At 46.4% G+C, this 22,190-nt stretch overlaps 1 protein-coding gene across 3 annotated transcripts in view; it reads left to right on the top strand.

Annotated features, from left to right (window-relative positions):
- Positions 1-22,190, top strand: part of RABGAP1L (RAB GTPase activating protein 1 like) — a 978,589-nt gene that overhangs the window by 617,722 nt on the left and 338,677 nt on the right. For all 3 annotated transcript variants that reach the window (XM_033916610.1, XM_033916611.1, XM_033916612.1), the window contains exon 16: positions 9,636-9,710. In XM_033916610.1, the coding sequence (XP_033772501.1) occupies positions 9,636-9,710 (75 nt within the window). The remainder of the gene's footprint in view (positions 1-9,635; positions 9,711-22,190) is intronic.

The raw sequence follows: 22,190 nt of genomic DNA on the forward strand, positions 1-22,190 counted from the left end.
AATAGGGGGTGATTGACTGCATCGAATGCTGTGGAGATGTCGAATTGCAGCAGAACAGTCTGTTTACTCTTACTCAGATATGATTTTGCTTTTGATGTTAATTCCAGCTGTAAGGTTTCTGTACTATGCATGGTTCTAAATCCATGTTATGAAATATGAAATCAGTCTGAAGTTTTCAACTTTATTTAGATCTGCACCTGACTTAGGAATCGGGGTCAACACAATAGCTGATATTGTTTTTGGATATACTGTATACCCTTTTCCAAGCATAGATTAACAAGATTTGTCAACCATAACAGAAAACTAGCTGGAATGCGTTCCAGCAATTTGGCTAAGCAGCTAGATTTCCTTGAGAGCCTTTTTAGTAAGTCTGAGACTACATCTGAAGAGACGACTGAGAATTCCCATGACCAGGAAGTGACATCAGATGGATAGCTGAGGCTGGCACAAGCAGCAGATATGAGATGCTGCTCGCTGCTACAAAGATTTGAAGAGTTGGGGTGGGTGATGAGGATTGAGGTGCCGGCACCCGGAGTGGTCTGCCCCTCTCGTGATGCCACGTTGTCAGATCTGAGGTCACAGCAGGAAGAGTCGTGTCTTCCTTTTAGGAGCTAAAACAAAAATGTGAGCTGTCACAAAGACTTTTTGCTTACCTCTAGATCAGACATTAGGGATTAGGAATCAGACACTAAGGACACTCAAATTTGCTCCCCCTCCCCCCAAAATGATGCTCTAAGTTGGGCACTGTTTATAGAATAGCATTATAGCATGTAGTGCCAGGATCTAAGCCCAACTTTGGGCTTGAGGAATTACACCAGATGAAACCTGGTGTAAATCCTCATGTGTAAATTAGGTTCAGATCCCCTGAATTCTATAAAACTGCCCCGTCCCATCCTTGCCCCTCCTATGGTTACACCCCCTTTTCACTTACACACTAAAAGGTTTTCACGTGCATCTTTATAGAATAGCACTTAGCAAGATGCGTGTGCAAATCCAAATCTACTATTTGAGATTTGGGATTCTGCCTAGTTTGTGTGACCCACATTGGCTGTACTTGGAAGCAGGATACTGGACTAGATGGACCATTGGTCTGACCCAGGCCCGGATGCACTAAAAATGGTTGCTCAAGCCGAGTGGGTCGCTGTGGGATGATTTTAAAACGGTGATCAATTTTCCAATGACTTTGCAAGCAAATTAGTTTTGCAGAGGTCTGCCGTAACCCCACCCCACCAGTCGTTGGAAAACCGACACTGATACATGTGCAGAGCCAATAGGGGAAGCCCTGAAGCAGCCTCCTGCCGCTCAGCTGTTTGGGGAAGGAAGATTTTTTTTAATGGGCATATGTATTGTGCATATGCTACACACGCACAATACCTGTCTCCATTTAAAAAAAAAAAAAAAAGTCATGCTGGCCTCCCCCCTCAACGATTGCCCATTGACAAATAAGAGAGGTAGGAGGGATGGCCCACTCTCTCCTGTCTCAGCCACCTGGACCCCACCAAACTTCCTACCCTCTACCCTCCCTGCAAAGATCGCATCAATCCAGAACTCCCTTTTGCAAAGATCATGGCCATTCAGACACCCTCCCCTTACGTGAAGATCGTTACCCCCCAGCCCCCCCATGAAGATTCTCTGCAGAAGGGTTGCCCACTGTGGGATGGACCTTAGGCACTTGAGCCAATCAGGGCCTTAGGCCCCTCCCAGTGCATCACAGGATGCACCGGGAAGAGGAAGGCCCACCATTTTGGAGAGACGGATCTACTGGCAGGAAGGACTTAGGCATCCCTCCTACTCTCTTCTTCCATATAAGGTATGGAGGTGGGGAGTGGTGTGTGGGGAGAGCCGAGGGACAGAGGTAATTTTGGGTCCGTTGCTAAATTTAGTGCATGCCTTAGCGATGATAGGGCATCGATCGGAGGGCTTGTTTTAATATTAATGACCTTGTTTTAATAATAATAAGGTTGTTTACATGGCAGAGTCGGAGAATGTATGAACACATGGAAAAGCATGTGGTGAGCCATTGTATACATCGGTTGGCAAATTAGGTACTGTATTTTTCGCTCCATAAGATGCACTCTTTCTACCCCCAAATAGGGGGTGGAAAAGTGGGTGCATCTTGTGGAGTGAAGACTCCTCGCCCTCTACCCCCGGTACATTTTAAAACTGGCAGTAATCCTGCACTCCTGATGGATGGCTGCCTTTCGTTTCAGAGCAGCGCACAATGCAGGAATGCGACCATTGTGCTTCCTGCCGGGTCCCGAGCCACTCCATGATTCTGTAAATATAAATAAATATATATATTTACTATAATAAAATGCTAAGCGCGCATGCACACTCTTACCGCTGTGTTCCCTGATCCCTGATCTGTAGTTCTGTGGTCAGAAGGAGTACGCATGCGCGCTTACAACGGATCTCTCTCTCGCAGACCCCAAGGAGATGTGCGGGCTTGCCGGCTCCAGATCCCTTACATTTCATGGACTGCTCAGCACACACAGCACCTGCACCTGGGAAATGCGCAGGTCATCCAGCCAGCGTGAGGAGGGGCTACCAGCATCTGCCTCGGGCTCCGCATCGCCTCCTGTCACCGCAGCTGCCACCTTGCGCTTAGGTAGTTCTCGGCGGTGAACTCAACCTGCAGGCTCGCCCTGTCGCGTGAGGAAATCGAGGTGCAGACGACACGCGCATGTTGAGCCCCAGCTGGCGCCACAACGCCGGGTGGAAGATGCGCTCACGCTTGGTAGAAGAGGTGGAAGAGGTGCTTGCGCTGGCATGAGCAGGTGGCTGAGGCCCGCAGCCAGTCTGGGAGAAGAAGATGTGCATGATGAGCTCGCTGGCCAGAGATGAGGTGCCCGCTATCCCCGCAGGAAAGATTCCTCGGCCCAGAACACAGCAGCCCAGCCCGCCAACAGACCACCACGTGCCTGCATCAAAATCTTCAGCAAGACTGCTGGAAGGAGGCGGAGCTCCCCTTTTGAGTCTGTCCCGGCAGGGAGAAGGGGTACTACTAGACAGGGGGATCAGATAAGGGGTTTTGCTGGACAGGGGGGAGGTAATTCTAGCACCCGTTAATGTAACGGTCTAAAAAACTAGTATGTATATATATACTAGTGTTTAAGCCTGTTACATTAATGGGTGCTAGAATATATGTCTGTCTTAATTTCTGTCTCTCTCCCTGCCTCTGTCTCTTTCTTCCTTTCTTTCAGTCTCTCTCCCTCCTGCTGTCTATCTTTCTTTGTTTCTTTCTATCTCTCTCCCTCCTGCTGTCTATTTTTCTTTCTGTCTGTCTCTCTCCCTCCCACTGTTTGTCTGTCTTTCATTCTCTCTGTCTCTTTCCCTGGCCCTCTGTCTATCTGTCTGTCTTTCTCCCTGCCCACTGTCTGTCTGTCTTTCTTTCTGTCTGTCTCCCTGGCCCGCTGCCTGTCTGTCTTTCTTTCTGTCTGTCTCTCTCCCTGGCCCGCTGTCTGTCTGTCTCTCTCACTGCCCGCTGTCTGTCTTTCTTTCTGTCTGTCTCTCTCCCTGGCATGCTGTCTGCCTGTCTTTCTTTCTGTCTCTCTCCCTGACCCGCTGTCTGTCTTTCTTTCTCCCTGGCCCCCTATCTGTCTTTCTTTATGTCTGTCTGTCTCCCTGGCCCCCTGTCTGTCTTTCTTTCTGTCTGTCTGTCTCCCTGGCCCCCTGACTGTCTGTCTCTCTCCCTGCCTGCTGTCTGTCTTTTTTTCTGTCTGTCTCTCTCCCTGGCACGCTGTCTGCCTGTCTTTCTTTCTGTCTCTCTCCCTAGCCCGCTGTCTGTCTGTCTGTCTTTCTTTCTTTCTGTCTCTCTCCCTGGCTCCCTTGGACTGTCTCTCTCCCTGGCCTCCTGTCTGTCTGTCTTTCTGTCTGTCTCTCTCCCTGGCCTCCTGTCTGTCTTTTTTTCTGTCTGTCTCTCTCCCTGGCCCGCTGTCTGTCTGTCTCTCTCCCTGCCCGCTGTCTGTCTTTTTTTCTGTCTGTCTATCTCCCTGGCACGCTGTCTGCCTGTCTTTCTTTCTGTCTCTCTCCCTAGCCCGCTGTCTGTCTGTCTTTCTGTCTGTCTCTCTCCCTGGCCCCCTTTGTCTCTCTCTCTCCCTGGCCCCCTGTCTGTCTTTCTTTCTGTCTGTATCTCTCCCTGGCCCCCTGTCTGTCTGTCTTTTTTTTCTTTCTATCTCTCTCCCTTGCCCCCTGTCTGTTTTTCTTTTTGTCTGTCTCTCTCCCTGGCCCGCTGTCTGTCTGTCTCTCTCCCTGGCCCCATGTCTGTCTGCCTTTCTTTCTTCTGTCTCTCTCCCTGCCCACTGTCTTTCTGTGTGTCTGTCTTTCGTTCTCGTGCACTGAGATGCTTCAGCTCCAGCCCCCTTCTCACACCTACCCTTAAATCACTCGTTTTTCCTCCTCCCCAGCCTGAACAACCACCAACCACTGTCCGGATACTGAGCGTCGGTATGCCTGCTTCCGTTACTTGGTCCTGTTAGATGGAGTGAGTGTGGGAGGGGGGAGTCGCCACCGTGGTCACCGCCTCCATGCGTCCATGCTTTAAGGTGCCTCCCGCATGTGCAGTAGGAGCCAGCGTCGCCGAGGGAGGGCGATGGGGAAACCGCCGCTGGCTCCTTCTACTGCGCATGTGTGACACGGAAGCATGGATCACGAAGCAGAGATCACAGCGTTTGAAGTGCGCATGCACGCTAAGGGTTTTACTATGATAGAGATATATACCGTATATAGAAAAGTAATCCAACTCTCTTGAACACCTTCTTAATAGATGAGATTTTTCTACATGCTTCAGAGGATACAAGACCTACACAACTCTTATATGAGCCCTGAGATAAACGCTGGACCTCAGTGCTCCAAACTTGATAACAAGAAGTTGGCAAGCGGATGCAGAAATTTGCATTACTATGCAACTACTAGAAAGTAACTTTAAAATGACTAGACATTCACTGAGAGTATGGTTGTCAGATAGATTGACTATAAATATCTGTGACTCATGTACAGGCAAAGGAAAACTAATGATGTCTGATTTATGTATTAAATCTAAAATTATTAATGGGGCTTTGGTACATTGCTTTTGATATAGTCCCAGCATACACTCTCTGTGGATCAAAGTGGAGTATTACAGTATTTGCAGATGCTGTTAGGTACATGTAGTTCTTGGGTATCTTCAATCAAGCTATGTATTTTGATGACTTCCAGGGCCAGTGGACATGGAATTTGTACTTTGAACTGTTGTTGAGGCCCTTGCACACATGCTAGCATTACTTTTGGCTAAATAATGTGTATGTTGGTTCGTGCATCTGCACAGCAATCGTAGCTGTTCTTCCAAGGCTCATGTTGAGTATGAAGATAAACAGGTATCAAGTCATGCTTTGGTCTAATACTACTGACTGTTTTCTAGAAAGATGCTCAATAGTTTGTGACCTATTAAATAGTGTGTGTTTGATGCTTAGTGTTAGAAATTACAAGGGGAAAAAAGCCCACATGGCCTGGAAAAAAGAAAACAGTTGGTATCTATTTGTGAACCAAGTACCCCGTGCTTGCCCTGTGGTTTTAAGAATATTCTTCAAGACTGAGACCATTTCAGAGTCTCATTGGTAAACTGCTGGGCTCTAATTACTTAGAGTTGCCCTGAAGTAAGACTGTCACAATCCTTATAGGTTTATTGCTTTTACATTACAATAAAAAAGATCTCCTTGCTGTTGTGCTTTAATGAAGAGACTTTCGATAAGTAATTTTTAAATTTTCTCTAAATAAGTAAATGTGTGCACTTTTAAGGGGCCTATACTGCATTGAAAAGCTAAAACACAGCAACTGTTTAGAAACCTGATTTCCTTGAATAAACCCCCATGATGTAATTCTTGTCCAAAACTGACTTAACATACTTCCCATTTATCAAGAGAACAGTGGCCAATATTCAATGTGATTTAAGTGGATAGGAGAGGCTCCTGCCTGCTTAAAATCACCTGTGACTGCCTGTCCCCCCAATATTCAATGGCACTAAACTGGGCAATGCCACTGAATATTGCCTCTGACCACTCATAAAAAATGAGCAGGTCAAGAGCGATACAGGGGGCGGGGGGTGTCTGGGAGGAGCCCTCACCCGCTTTGCTAAGCAGGTGAATTTAGGACAGCTCAAAAGCTGTCCTAAATCTGCCTGCGTAGTTAAGTGAGTAGTGGCACTAAATATCAGCCAGCTCCTGCATAACTTTATTTTACCTTTAAAGAAGCCTCAATCACCCTCCCAGCCTCCAAAAAAAGACCTCCCTCCTTTGTTTCCCATCCCTCCCAGTCCATGAGAATCACCTTTCTCCCAACCCTTCCTGTGGTCTATGTGGGCCCCTCTGAACCTACCTGTATCCCTGATGGTCCTAGTGGAAGTGTATGTGGGCAGGAGCAAAGCTTCCTTGCCCTTGTGGTTGGCCTCTGTAATAAAGGTTGGAAATGTCAGACTAGCATCCCAAATTATGCCTAAAGATGGAATTGTACTTCTACGAGTTGTAATGGGTTGATTACTAACCATCGGAATAAATGAAGGAGGCAGTGAACCTAAGACCCATAAAGCCTTATACTTAAAATAATTTATGTTCATCTAACCATTGTTAAATCAGTTCCTAGTTTATCTGCAAACTAGAAACATGGTGGCAAATAAAGGAAATGACCCATCCAGTCTGCCCATCCGCAGCATCCACTATCTCCTCTTCTCCCTAAGAGATTCTATATGCCTGTCTCATACTTTCTTGAATTTAGACACAGTCTTTGTCTCCACCACCTCTACCGGGAGACTATTCCATGCATCGACCATCTTTTCTGTAAAAAAAATATTTCCGGAGATTACTGCTTTCCGTAGATTGCTCCTGAGCCTGCCACCTCTTAACTTCATCCCATGCCCTCTCACTCAGGAGGTTCATTTCAATTGAAAGAGACTTGCCTCATGTATATTTATGCCAAATACGTAAAAGGACACTTTCCAGGAATCATGTCCTCTTACCAGCTGGACATCTTTGGCATAAAGATGTGTATGAAGGTCCAGGTTCTAAATAAATGTAGTCAAAGGGGCCAAAAAAAAAATTAAACAAAATAGGTGTTAAAACCAAGTCTTGTGACACTCCAAAAGCAGTTTGTAGAAGAATGATGTTCATTTATACACACCTGATAGTTTCTAGAAGAAAACTAAACCAAAACCAATTTAGCACAACATTAGACAAATCAATTTGCTCTAACCAAGTAGGAAGCATTGCATAGTTGAGAGTGTCAAAAGCAGCTGTAAGGACCAACTAAATAATCAATACATCCATGTGATCATCTCTGTATGGAATGATCTCATTCTATATCCTAAGGATATAAAACATTGCATTGATTATAAGATCTTTTGCAGTGAAGTAGATGGCATTAGGATGCACTGAGATAGGACACTTAACTGGCACCAATCTAGATGTATATGACTGAATACAATTTAGATGCGGTTAAAAAAAAAACGTTGGACATTAATCCTTTAATTGGCAGATGGTGAAATGGCTGCTTTATGTAACTTGATGTTGAACGAGAGCAACAGTGCCAAGTAACAGGCCTTTGGAGATGCAGATCTCCCATAAGAGCCATAGAAGAGACATGTTGCTTCTGAGCAACAATGCCAAATAAAGGGTTAAGCTTGGTAAGACCATGCACGTTCAAAATTTTGTCCTGAGATCTCTGATATCGGAGGCTGATCATTGTCTGGTCCGAGGGAACAAACGATATAGAAGAACTCATGAAAAAAATTGCATTGAGTACAGATTCGTTACAGTGTTCCCTCCAAGCTGTGCACATGCACAAGTGCACACAGGTCAGAAAGGGATTATACATGCCTAACAACATGCATGCACAAAATATTTGTTGGTTTTCTTTATTGTGAACATAGGCTAAAACACACACATTAGAACTGAGGCTGAAACCTTCCACATAAAGGACCTAATTCTACTGTATATAGAACACCAAAAAAACCTGTACTTAGTACTATTATATAATGTGCATCTAGAGTTAGGCGCGGGTTATGGAACATACATAGGGGCCAATTCTAAAAATGGTACCCTATCACCACCTTAACTTAATTGAGTTTAATTGGTTTAATCAATGCACTAATTGGCTGTGCCGATTAAGAACCAATCATAACTCAGTTTTAAAATATGGAGCCGCCTAAGGGCACCTCCAAAATAGGTCGCCTGTTGTCCCGCCTGTGGAGGCGCCATACAACGCCTAATGCCACTATAAGCATTGTTTATGCTGGAAGTGGTGTTAAGGCATCATAAGGCACCTCCGTAGGCGCAATTCCCGTGAAAGGCGCAGGACATGTAGACCTTGAACACCCCGACGTACATTTCCGGCGCCTACCTTTCACGTAGCTGCAAGTCTGTAAATAGCACCCTTGTGTGACTGACACACGATTGGCGGACGTTTTTAAGGCAGCTGCTGATAACGGCACAGTTTACAGAATCCAGGCCGTAGCACTTGTTCTCGCGACTAATAAGCTAATGTAGTTCAGGGTTAGATCAGGTTTGTTCATTCATGGATCTGCACCTTTATCAAGATATTGGTGCCAGAGAATTCAATGTGTTTTCCATGATGGAGAAACATAATGCAACTTTGCAATACAGGAGCATCTGAAGGGATCACTATGCATAGGCGTCGGAACGGGGGAGGCCACAGGGGCCAGGGCCTCCCCCAAAATTGGTGCCCTCTTGCCCACCCGGCTCCCGATGTTGTATTTTAAATCTTTGGGCAGCCGTCGTGCAGTGTCAATGAGCAGGCCTGCCCCGGAACCCTTCGTCCTACTTCCAGGGGCAGGCCTGCTCATTGATGCTGCGTGCCAGCTGCCCGAAAATTTAAAGTACAGCATCGGGAGTAGGTGGGTGGGTGAGTTGGGAGCTGGAGAGAGGTCAATGCCAGAAGATTTTGCTCGGGCCGGGACGGAGCCCCTGGGCCCCCCTCAAACTAGACAGTGTTCCACTGCCTTTGCTATGTTAGAAAGACAAGTGTCTGCAAATAGGTCTCTATCTAATTAATATATGCAAAGTTGCTTTATAATATTTTGGGGTCATTGTTTCAAATTCTAGCTCCAGCTTCCTTTAATTGGAATGGCTGTGTGCAATTAACAGTACAGAAAATCATTTTTCTGTAACCAGTGGAATATATTGAGATAAAGGTTAAACAAAGCCCTCAAGTGTGCTTTATCTCAATTTAACCAACTTGCAATCTTTATATTGTCAGGCTGTGTTAAACTGTTAAACCACCACTAATAAACCATGTTCAGCTGTTCTTTCTTTAAACTCTTGAGTTTAAATATTGACTCCATTTGACTTCTACAATTTAGAATTATATGATGCAAGCAAGCAACATGGAGCGTCTTAGGGAGCCACAGTCTAAATATTTATATGGCCTTTGTATTTCCTGAAGAATGGATGTGTGAACACAGGCAGTGATCTGGGTGATGCTTCTTAGTAATGTCTTTTATTCCCTTCACACAGCAATATCTAATTGACTTTAAGAGAAAAAGGATCTGAAAGGCATTTCTACCTTTGAAGCTACTTTTCCTTTATATATCTAACACAATTGAAACTGAGAATAATATAGAGCTTTAACCTTTCTCTTTATTCTTGTAGGCATATTCTGTATACGATGAAGATATTGGCTACTGCCAGGGACAGTCTTTCCTTGCTGCTGTTTTGCTGTTGCATGTGAGTAACGTATAAAATGAAAAAAATAAAATAAAAAATTGCAAATTGCTTAACAAAGAGGCCTTGCACCACTGGAGACTTAGCACGAAATCCCACTTTATCTCATAGATGAAATGAGCTATTCAGCTCTGCCTGGAATTGCACATGCATCTGTATTTATATACCAAAGCTTCTGTGCCGCAGACTGTGGAAAAAGTGTAGTTACTTACCTGTAACGTAGGTTCTCCGTGGACAGCAGGATAGTCAGCCACATAAGGGTGTTGTCCCAACACCTCCCAATTTGCGGATAAGCTCTCCAATAGCTCAGAGAGATTTTTTTTTTTTTTTTTCTCTCTGAGCACGTGCAGTGCCCGGGCCCCATTGGGCATGCCCGAGCCCTACCCATTTCCCCCTGCTTCCCCCTAATCCCCAGGATGTTCCTAGCTGTGGCCGGGTCGGCCGTATGGGGAGGTGGGTGGGTTGTGTGGCTGACTATCCTGCTGTCCATGGAGAACCTATGTTACAGGTAAGTAACTACACTTTCTCCTAGGACAAGCAGGATGAGTCAGCCACATATGGGTGACTCCCTAGCCGAGGGATGTACCGACTGGACCTGCGCCTTAGCGCTTTGTGCATCCCTCGCCTGGCTGTGGAGGCCGAGCCGGGCAGGGTAATCAGGCAAAGCAGGTAAAGTTGTGGAAACAAGGTTTTAGATAAAGTGCTGTGTTAACTGAGCAATAATACTCACAGAACAATGAACTGGTCAATGACAATCAATGAACAGTGAGAAACCAACTGGTCAGCAGTGACCATTCGTACTTGCATGTGAGAATTCATACTTGCCTATTCCACATTCAGTCTAGACAGGAGTGCTGGAAGACCTACTTAACTCACAGAACAGCGAAAACTGGTCAATGCCAATCAATGAACAGTGAGAAAACCAACTGGTCAACGGTGACAATTCATAACTGGTCAATAGTGACAATTCGTACTTGCATATGAGAATTCATACTTGCCTATTCCACATTCAGACTAGACAGGATTGCTGGAAGACCTACTTAACTCACAGAACAGTGAAATTGGTCAATGACAATCAATGAACAGTGAGAAACCAACTGGTCAACAGTGACAAATCGTACTTGCATGTGAGAATTCATACTTGCCTATTCCACATTCAGTCTAGGAAGGAGTGCTGGAAGACCTACTTAATCAATATCTATAACACCCTACTTGAACAGTGTTTGTCGATATTTATAACCCCCTACTTGATCAGTGTTTGTCAAGGCTGTGCTAGTGGTTGCTGTCCCTCTCGGGAAGGAAGAGCCACTTCCAAGACTGCTCGGCCGAATGCATTTGGAGCGTGGAATGCTATGTCGAGGCAGTAGTGCTTGGTGAAGGTGTGCATGGAGGACCAAGTGGCTGCATCGCAGATGTCCCCTATTGGTGTGTGGTGCAGAAGTGCCGTTGTGTTGGCTATGGTTCTGCGCTGGTGGGCATTGGCTCCCACCTGCGGTTGATGCTGCGCTTTTCTATAGGTGAAGGGGATGCACTCTTATATCCAGCGCGAGCGCCTGCGTTTGGTGGCCGGAAGTCTTGGTCTGTTTTGGTCTTAGGAGACTAACAATTGAGGCTTGTCTAATCTGCTGCATAGTCAGGGCCCGCACACAGTCCAGGAGGTGTTGCTGAGGTGGCAGTGTGCCTCCCTGTGGGGAGATGTAGAGTGCCGGGAGGCACGCTGAAGCCACCTTCGACAAGAATCGGGGGTGGGTTCTGGGTACCACCCTGTTCTCATGAGGGAGTGTGTCGGTAGACACGATGGTCAGGGTTTTCCCAGCCAGGAATACGGGATCTGCCTCCCCCAAAGGTTTGAAGGGGTCGAGGTGAGATGATGCGGCACCAAGTTGAGGTCCCATCCGTGCGGTGGTGGTCTGGCTGGTGGGTGCAGATTGGACAGTCCCTTCATGAAATTTTGTGATTACTGGATGCCTCGACACTGGTTTGCTGTCTAGGCCAGCGTGGTATACCGTGATTGCACTTAGGTGGACCTTGATGGAAGTGGGTTTTAGGTCCCCCTGAGATAAGCTCAGTATGTACTGCAGGATGCCCGGTATGGGGCAGTTATAGGGGTCTCGCTGCGTGTCTGTGCACTGGTAGCGGGACCTTCTCCCTTTCAACCCATAGCATTTTCTGGTTGAAGGTCTTCTGGCTGCCATAAGAGTGTGCTCCACGTCTTGTGGTAGGTTCATCCTCTCATCATCCATGCGGTCAGGGCTAAGGAACGCAGGTCGTGGTGGAGGGTAAGGTTCCCGCGTTGTGTAATGAGAACTGCACTGATCGGGAGCGGGGAGAAGTGGGTGAACCGCTATCCCTTGCCGGAACGGGAACCATGGTTGCAGGAGCCCGAACAGGGCAATCATGATCACCGTTCTGTCCTGAAGAATCTTCTGCAGGACTTAGGGTGTTCCAACTCACAGACAGACCATCGGGGCTGAGACGGCAATGGGTTGATCTCTTTGCGCAGAAGATCGAGTATTTTGAGCTTTGGCCATGACCACAGGAAACAAAAATCAAGACCACTTAGAACTTGAAATCCTGAACGGGGTTTCTAAAATGTGAGAGAGCCAACAGAGATGGCAAAGAAACTACAAACATTTTTACCTTATTGTGGAATGGGAAAATATACAATTTAAAAGAATCAAGGAAAACACTGAACTGAAGTGGCCAGCAGATTGACTCTGAATTGGGAATGCCTGCACGTGCTCACTAGATTATTCTTGAAAGCACTTAAATTTTATTTATACTGTTCCATCCCAGGTCCCATTGGAAGACACCACTCTTATGAGGAAGGACTACTATCCTGCTTGTTCTTGGAGAAAACTGTTAATTTATATTAAGCCAGCTATATAATCCACTGTGCTTTTTACACGAACATCAAATTATCAAAATACTTTAGCCCAATTTGCTTTTAGGGGAAAGGAAATAGGGGCTTGTATACCGCCTTTTTGTGGCTTTGACATTTTACAAGATTTTTGCAGCCACAGGAAGGTCACAGTATTTTTTTTCTTGTATACCATGCGGTAATCATGGAATTATTACATTGTCTTAGATCAAAGTGGACTCTCAGAACCAATCCAAACTTCTCACTGTAGATCTGACTTGGCTTTATTTGAGATCTTAGACCTAAATAGTGCTGAGAAGCTTCCTGCACTTCTTCAGTACAAAAAAAATGTAAACCAATGCAGATCTTGTGAAACCTAATAAATTACTGCTGCAGAGAAATTTATACCGTTGCAAAAAAATGTTTATTAAGCAGAATCATATGTATGAAGAGAAACTTCCTGTACTAAAAACTAAAAATGCAAACCTAAGTATATAATGTTATTTTTAGAACAGATGTTCCTTAATTTTTTGATGCTTATGTTATTTTTCTCTACCCAACTTTTCACTTTGGAAGTCTGATGTTTTGTGTAAAGATCCAAGCAAGACAATTTAGACATTAGGAAATCATTTATGTAAAAGTATGAATAGTTTCTTCATCCTTTTTAATACTGAAATGTTTTGTTATACCTTATAAGAGTAAAAGACACTGACTAGAGTCGAGGATAATGTGATATCTACACATTAGGGCAGGTTCAAGCGGTCGTGGCACCACAAGTCAGCTTTTGCATTCTTATTTTGAAGTCAACTTTGTCGTATGAGTTGGCTCAGATCCATGGGTTCACAGCACAAAATTCACTTTGTACTTAAATGCCATTGTTTACCTAGTTTTCTAACCAAACGTATCATGCATTTATTTGGATCCCAGAGTGGCCCTTTCTCTATGAGCAACATTTTCTGAGTGTCTGTTTTGTGCCCATTGCTGCAGTCAAAATGCCCAGGCCTCCAGCTGGACAAGTGACAGAAGCAACATTTAAGTGCATATCATGTCCTGCTGCTGCACAACCTGTCTTGCCAGTCTAGTTGGGGATCCATGCATTTTGCTTTGGCAATTAGCAAAATATCTGGACTCCAGAAGGCAAAAGCCAGGCCATGCTTTAAATTTTGTGCCCTGAGTTGGTGTTTCACTGGTTTGCCTCTTAAGTTGGTCCTGCTACACACCTTTACCTATCTACCCATACTCTTTATATATATATATATTTTATTGAGTTAAAAAAAAATTAACAGTGCAATATACAGATTAATAAGCAGACAATAAAGCATAAAAAACACATATATCTTATAAATATACATAAACAGTCTTTTTATCCCCCCACCCTTCTATTGAATAATCACTAAATCACGATAAATATATACAGTGGTGCCTCGCATAACGAACGCCTCGCACAACGAACGCTGCACACAACGAACTTCATGTCTTGATTCACACAACGAACTTCGTTTCACACAACGAACTTCACACAACGAACTTCGTTTCACACAACGAACTTCATTTCACACAACGAACTTCGTTTCACACAACGAAGTCGCCCGAGCTGCCGATGTATTGCATCCTTCCGCGCAGGCACTGCAGGCAGTCGTTAGTCACTGCGCTTAACTGCCCTCTCTCACTGTATACAGTCGTCCTTTTAAGATAAACTCAATATTTTTTATATATCATGGCTTCTAAAAAAAGCAGGAAGGTGATTTCTGTTGAAATGAAACGGGAAATAATTAGAAGGAGTGAATGTGGGGTAAAACAGTGTGACCTCGTCAAAGAGTTTGGCCTCAGCAAGACCACCATTTTCACCATTTTGACAAATTTATCTTTTTTTATGTCATCTTAGCATATTTTATGCTGCAGAACGAATTATTTTTTTTAACATGTATTGTTATGGGAAAACGCGTTTCACATAACGAACTTTTCGCATAACAAACTTGCTCCTGGAACGAATTAAGTTTGTTGTGTGAGGCACCACTGTATATATACTTTCAAAATCCTTCCCTTATTTAAGATAATAATGTAAACCCATCCTGGATGTGAACATAAAAAGCGCCATCTCCGGAACAGACCCTAGGTCCATCAAGTCCGACGATCTGCACACGCGGAGGCCCCGCCAGGTGTACCCTGGCATAGTTTTAGTCCCCATATCGCTCTAAGCTTCTCGTAAAGAGAAGTGCATTTAGCTTACCCTTACCCATGTCACTTCATGCCACTCATAAGGAGATGTACATCTAATTTACCCTTAAATCCTAGAACGGTGGATTCCGCAATTACCTACTATTTTAAATTAGAAACAAATATCAATTATACTGAAGCAACAAAAGATGTCAACGGGCCCCCAAACCAATTTAAATAAATGACTATACCCTAACAAATCCACATTCATTTTTTCATTCCTATATGTGGAGCATAAATTTGCCCACCAAAAAGAAAAATTAAGGCAATCATAATTTTTCCAATTATATGCTATCATCTGCATAGCTATCACGGTCATATTTTAAAAAGACAACTTTTAAAACGATCTGTGGGGGGTTTAACATGTAATAATGTTCCACATATGATTATCTCTTATGTTAATGGAAATGATGATTCAAGTATTGCATTAATCTGTCCCCATATCGACTTCCAAAAACTGAGAATCAACGGACAATAGAACAACATAAGTCCCTATGTCTAGATGACAGTGCCAGCATCTATTTGATTTAGAACTGTCTAACTTTTGCAACTTAACAGGGGTCCAAAAAGATCTGTGTAACAAGAAAAACCAATTTTGCCTCTTATTGTGCCTTTCAAGTACATATCAACTATTTCTCCTAGGACAAGCAGGATGAGTCAGCCACATATGGGTGCTGTCCCAACACCTCCCAATTTGCGGATAAGCTCTCCAATAGCTCAGAGAGATTTTTTTTTTTTCTCTGAGCACGTGCAGTGCCCGGGCCCCATTGGGCATGCCCGAGCCCTACCCATTTCCCCCCTGCTTCCCCCTAATCCCCAGTCTTTAGTTTCCGCCCGTTCCCATCGGTCGGATTTTTCTACAGCTCTCCATTACAACTTTTCTACTCATCAACTTGAAGATGCCTGAATCATCTAAAGAAACAACTGGGATGCAGGAGGAGTTTGAACACACTGGATCCTCATGAATTGTGCGCCCACTGATTGGATCCGGCGCTCGAGGTTTCCGTGTGGCTTGCATTGTGCGCACATGTCACCACGTGCACGCTAAGGAAGAGGGCACTGAGAGACTTCATGAAGAGAAGTGAGGCCCGAGAATCTTCCTCCAGCAGCCATCCTCATCGGAGCGTAGCAGCGGGGGATCCACAGACGAATCCGGTGAGGAGCCTCCAGGACATCCTGGCTCAGTCAACCCCCCCAACTGCAACTTGCCCGGTCGAGAAATCTCTCCCAGAGGTCCTGCATGCTGTCGCTAGCCGCCAGCCCCTGCAGGAAGCCGATAGGAGTCTCACCAGACCGAGAGATCTCTCCAGGAGTTCCTGCATGTTGCTGCTTACAGCCAGGCATGAAGAGAAGTGAGGCCCGAGAATCTTCCTCCAGCAGCCATCCTCATCAGAATGCAGCAGCGGGGGATCCACAAGCTACAGTGGCAAGGAGCCTCCAGGATGCCCTGGCTCAGCTAATCCCCCCGCCTGCACTTGGCCCGGTAGAGAAATATCTCCCGGAGTCCCTGCATGTTGCCGCTTAGAACCAGCCTCTGCAGGGCAGCCGATAGGAGTCTCGCCAGACCGAGAGATCTCTCCAGGAATCCCTGCATGTTGCCACCTACAGCCGATAGGAGTCTTGCATGCTGCTGCGTAAATCCACAGCCTCTGCAAGCAACAGATCGGGGCTTTCACCCTCCAGACGGCATGCTGCCTCTTACAGCCAGCCTCTGCAGGGAGCCGATTGGGGTTCAAAGGTAAGTCCTATCTGCTTGTTTTTGGGAAAACCTCTGATAATCTGTTGCAGCCCCGAGGGCTCTGCCCCACCCTCCTCCCAATCTGAATTTAAGGAGAAAGAATCTCCCATGCTTCTTTCCCTTGGAGGGGACCTGCAGGCCTCTCCCCCCAGTAGGAGACATGCTGCCCCAGAGTTCAGCTTATAAAGGATATGCTGAAAAAAAAAAAAACCAACTCGATGTTTCTTTCCCTCTTGGGGTCCTGCAGAGTCTACAATTTACACCTTTCCCACCCTGCCCCCCTCCTCCTCTCATGTTGGGAACGAGGAGTCTGCCTTTCTCAGCAAGGTGCTGATATCTTCAGAGATGCGGCATGTCAGACCATGCCTCTCCAAAGGTGGGGGTTTGAAACTCCTGGACCTGCTTCGGCAGAATCAATAGAGGTGGTGACGAACAGAGGAGATCACCAAGGGGTTTCTACTCCAGGAACCCCCGCGTCACCATGGACAAGGACAACGCTCGTTCCTGGATCTCTGTAAGCTCAACAGATGCATACACAAGGTCCAGACGCACTCTCTGGGTACAGTCTTGGCCCTGTTACAGCCCGAGTATTGGCTAGTATCCCATGCACCCAGCCCACAGGAGGCATCGTCGCTTCTAAAGCCAAGACAGACGCCTCCAGTACAAGGTCCTGCCCCTTGGACTCTCAACGGCTCCAAGAGCGTTCACAAAGTGCGTGGCAGTGGCACATCCTCGCCTTCAAGGAGTGCACGTCCTATCTTATCTCGATAGCTGGCAGCCCCGTCAACCACCATAACCCTCCTCCAAGAACTGGGGTTCCTCATCAACTACATGAAATCCCACCTGATACCCACCCAGGGGATATCGTTCATCTGGGCAGTCATCAACACCACGCAGACCAAGGCCGTCCTACGGGACTACCAGATCGACGCCATGACATCCCTGGCCCAGCGCATCCCTGCCAGCAGCTCATCGTCAGCACGCTCCGGTCTTTGTTTTGCAGCACACCAGACTACTCATGTGATCCCTGAAAGGGCACCTCAGACGTCACTGGGACCAGTGTACCCAACCTCTGACTACCCACCTACTGGAGCTCAGGGCCTTAGGGAATGCCCTCGAAACCTTCAAACAGGCAGGGCAGTCCTCACCCAAACAGAAAACCAGGTGGCCTTGCACTATATCAACAAACAGGGAGGGACAGGGTCGACTTCGCTATGCAAGTAAGCTTGCCACATGTGGGAGTTCTCCAACTCCATTCAATGCCCCATCCAGGCAACTTACCTCCTGTGGGAGCAGAACGACCTGGCAGAAAGACTCAGCCACCAGCTGGATCCCGATGAGTGGTGTCTCAACCCAGCGGCGATGAAGAAGATCTTCAGCACCTGGGGCACACCGAGCATCGACCTGTTTGCAACTGAACCGAACTCAAAATACTCGATCTTCTGCGCAAAGAGATCAACCCATTGCCGTCTCAGCCCCGATGGTCTGTCTGTGAGTTGGAACACCCTAAGTCCTGCAGAAGATTCTTCAGGACAGAACAACGGTGATCATGATTGCCCTGTTCGGGCTCCTGCAACCATGGTTCCCATTCCGGCAAGGGATAGCGGTTCACCCACTTCTCCCCGCTCCCGATCAGTGCAGTTCTCATTACACAACGCGGGAACCTTACCCTCCACCACGACCTGCGTTCCTTAGCCCTGACCGCATGGATGATGAGAGGATGAACCTACCACAAGACGTGGAGCACACTCTTATGGTATCAATGTATTGAACAACATTGGACATATATTTTTCAACACTGAATTACTTGAATTTGCAGCAACTATTTTTCATCTGATGGCACAGTGAAGGCGGCTAGCAGTTTCAGGAAGTGCAGCTGATGTGGCAGCACTGTGTCAGATACTACCACCCACAGTTCTTGTTTAGACACTAGAGAATGACATGGGGACAAATTTTTCCCTGCTCCCTCGGAAACATATTTTCCCATCCTGTCCCAGCGAGTTCTTTTCCTGTCCCTGTCCCATTCCTGCAAGCTCTGTCCTCATCTGTACAAGCCTCAAACACTTGAAAATCATAAGGCTTGTGGGGCAGGGAAAGCGACAAACTCACGGGGATAGGACAGGGAAATTGACAGAATTTTCCCCATGTCATTCTCTACTAGACACAGTAGCCCTGGCTGTTCCATCTGTCAGCATATAACAGTTAAGGGACAGTTAATAGAAACATAGAAATATGATGGCAGATAATGGCCACGATTATGTAATGCAGAATTTCTGCAGAATTGCACAGGCATGCAAAATTTACCTGTTTGTGCACAGAATCTTCTTCCTCGGTGACAAGGGTTACAGGAGCAGCAGAACAATTCCCACATGCTACCTGCCACAGAGAGGCTTCTGGGTTAGTAATGTAATGTAATGTAATTTATTTCTTATATACCGCTACATCCGTTAGGTTCTAAGCGGTTTACAGAAAATATACATTAAGATTAGAAATAAGAAAGGTACTTCTTATCTATCCTCTCTATCCCTACTTTAGAAAGAATCAGCAGCAGGGATGCCCACTCCCTTCTGCCACTGGATGCCCCCTGGCCCCCTTCCCACCAACCCCACACCACCTGAACCACCCCTGTATCTGTACAGAAAGAAGACAGCAAGAGGAATGCCCAGTCTCTCCTGCTCACAGGTTCTCTACTCCAAAATGGTAGGCCTTCCCCTTCCTGGTGCATCCCGGGATGCACAGGGAAGGATCTAAGACCCTGATTGGTTCTGACACCCAAGCCTCTGGGAGGGGCCTTGGGTGTCTGAGCCTATCAGGGCCTTAGGTTTCTCCCTGTGTATCCCAAGATGCACCGTGGCAGGGGCCTAAGGCCCATATTGCCTCAGACGCTTAAGGCCCCTCCCAGGGTACATCTGAATCAATCAAGGCCTTAGGCCCCCTGCCCCGGTGCATCCTGGAATACACAGAGAGGAATCTAAGGCCCTGATTGGCTCAGATGCCTAAGACCCTTCCAGACAACAAAGATAGAAGAAAAACATTTTATTTTAAATGTTTTAAATGGAATATGGATATAATTAGCAAAAATATTGTTTAAATTTTGACAAATTTGCAGAATTTTGTAGAATTTGTTAATTTTTTACGCAGAATTTTGGAATTTTTTTGTGCAGAATTCTGCCAGGAATAAACTTGAAAGCTATGGGGCTCATAATAATAAAAAAAAAGTCTAAAAAGTGGCTTAAATGGGTACTTGGATGATCAAAAAGCCTGATTGTTTAAGTACCCATAACCAAAGCTGGTTTTAGACATATCTAAAACCAACTTAGGTCTTTCCCCTGCCTCTAAATGCATAGAGTGAAAAGAGGTGTTTGTAGAGGAGGGGAAAGGGCGGAACGGTTTGGCCCATGTACCTAAGGGCCCGCCCACAGGAGGGGCCTAAGGCAACTGGGCCAATTCCGGTTGGCCCAGGTGCCTAAGGCCCCACCTGTGGGCGGGGCTTGAGGCACCTGGGCCAATCAGGCCCTAAGGCCTGCCATTCTGAGGATGACAGGCCCGCCGGATGGATGGGCTTGGGACCCGTCCGTCTGGCCAACTGTTTTTAAGGTAAAGGGGGTTGTTGGGGGTGGGGGTGGAGTCATGGGGTTGGTGGGGGGTGTCATGGGGTTGGCAGATGGTTGGGTTAGGGGAGCAATATGGGGGTACGTTGAGGGCAGGAGGGCCTGGGATCCCTCCTGCCCATATCTTAGTGGGGGTGGGGGGTAGGGGGTTTCGGCAGGGCAGGAGGGCTTAGGCTTCCTCCTGCCCCAATCATGCCGGGCAGATGGGGTTTCGGCAGGGCAGGAGGGCTTGGACTCCCTCCTGCCATGATCGTGTCAGGCGGGTGGGGTTTCGGTGGGGCATGAGGGCTTGGGCTCCCTCCTGCCCCTGATTGTGTCGGGCGGGTGGGGTTTCGGCGGGGCAGGAGGGCTTGGGCTCCCTCCTTCCCGATCTGATAATGGGAGTTGCTGGGGCAGGAGGGCTTGAGCTCCCTCCTGCCCAATCCGATGGGGGTGTGTGGATCGCGGCAGGATAGATTGGCTATCTCTCCTGCCGTGATAGCGATCCCAAATACTTGGTGGTATCGCTATCGCAGCAGGGGAGATGAGCCATCTCTCCTGCCACGATTGTTGCTGGGGAGGGGGGGGGGGGGGTTTCTGTAACCAGTGTTGTTTTTGACAGACACCGGTTCCAGAATCCAGCTTTTAGGTGAAGGACTGACTCCTTCTTCGCCTAAAAGGCCTGGCTTTGGGTGTTTGGGGCTTAGGCTTTTTTTTGGTTTATTATGTGTCTTAAGTGTAGACGTAGTGGTGGTGGTGTGGGCATTTAAACAGCTTAACGTAGAGGCAGGCCATTATCAAAAAAAAAATCTCCTTTTGGACATTTTTTTTGAGAATGGACATTTTCCCTGCTTCTACTTTCAACGTTTATGGCCTTAGGCCAAAAGGGGACTTAGACGTTTATTTGTTTTTTATTATGCCCCTCCATGGCTCTGTCAACTATTTCTCTATACATTAAGTTATGTGTAATGGTTCTCTGATTTGTAATGGATAGAAGGAGAATATAATGCCTTAGGTTTACACATGGGATTTTGTTCTGAATTCCTAGAGAAGAATTCACCTTTTCTCATCAGAAGTTTCACTTTTTTTCTTCCATCTGTAGCTTTGTTTGTGGTCTTTATGTGTTCTCTGCTGGGGATAACTTGCAGGTTATCTTTGTAGACAAATAGTATTGAATATCCTATGACAGCTAGGGAGGAGGTGGGACCGCTGGATGATGGAGACAGGAAGGGGGTAGTGAAGGAGGAGAAAGAAGTCGCAGAAAGACTTAACATGTTCTTTTCGTCTGTATTTACGAACGAAGACACAACCAACTTACCGGAACCTGAGCAATTCTTCAATGGAAATGAAGCAGAAAAATTAACATCCATGGAAGTGAGCCTTGAAGATGTGCGCAGGCAGATAGAAAAACTAAAAACTGACAAATCCCCGGGTCCAGACGGAATCCATCCAAGGGTTCTGAAGGAATTAAAGGAGGAGATAGCAGAACTACTGCAGCAAGTTTGCAACCTATCCCTGAAAACAGGTGTGATACCAGAGGATTGGAAGATAGCCAACGTCACGCCCATCTTCAAAAAGGGATCAAGAGGTGACCCGGGAAACTACAGACCTGTGAGTCTGACCTCGGTTCCGGGGAAAATGGCAGAAGCGCTGATAAAAGAAAACATCGATGAACATTTGGAAAGAAATGAACTTCTGATACCAAGCCAACATGGTTTCTGCAGGGGGAGATCGTGCTTAACTAACTTATTGCACTTCTTCGAAGGAATCAACAAACGGACGGATAAAGGAGACCCCATAGACATCGTATACCTAGATTTCCAAAAAGCCTTTGACAAGGTGCCTCACGAGCGTCTACTCCGGAAACTGAAGAACCATGGGGTGGACGGAGATGTGCATAGATGGATCAGAAACTGGTTGGCGGGTAGGAAACAGAGGGTAGGGGTGAAGGGCCACTACTCGGACTGGAAGAGGGTCACAAGTGGTGTTCCGCAGGGCTCGGTGCTCGGGCCACTACTATTTAATATATTCATAAATGATCTAGAAATAGGGACGACGTGTGAGATAATAAAATTTGC

Source organism: Geotrypetes seraphini, chromosome 12 (assembly GCF_902459505.1).
Source record: "Geotrypetes seraphini chromosome 12, aGeoSer1.1, whole genome shotgun sequence".
Lineage (NCBI taxonomy): Eukaryota > Metazoa > Chordata > Amphibia > Gymnophiona > Dermophiidae > Geotrypetes > Geotrypetes seraphini.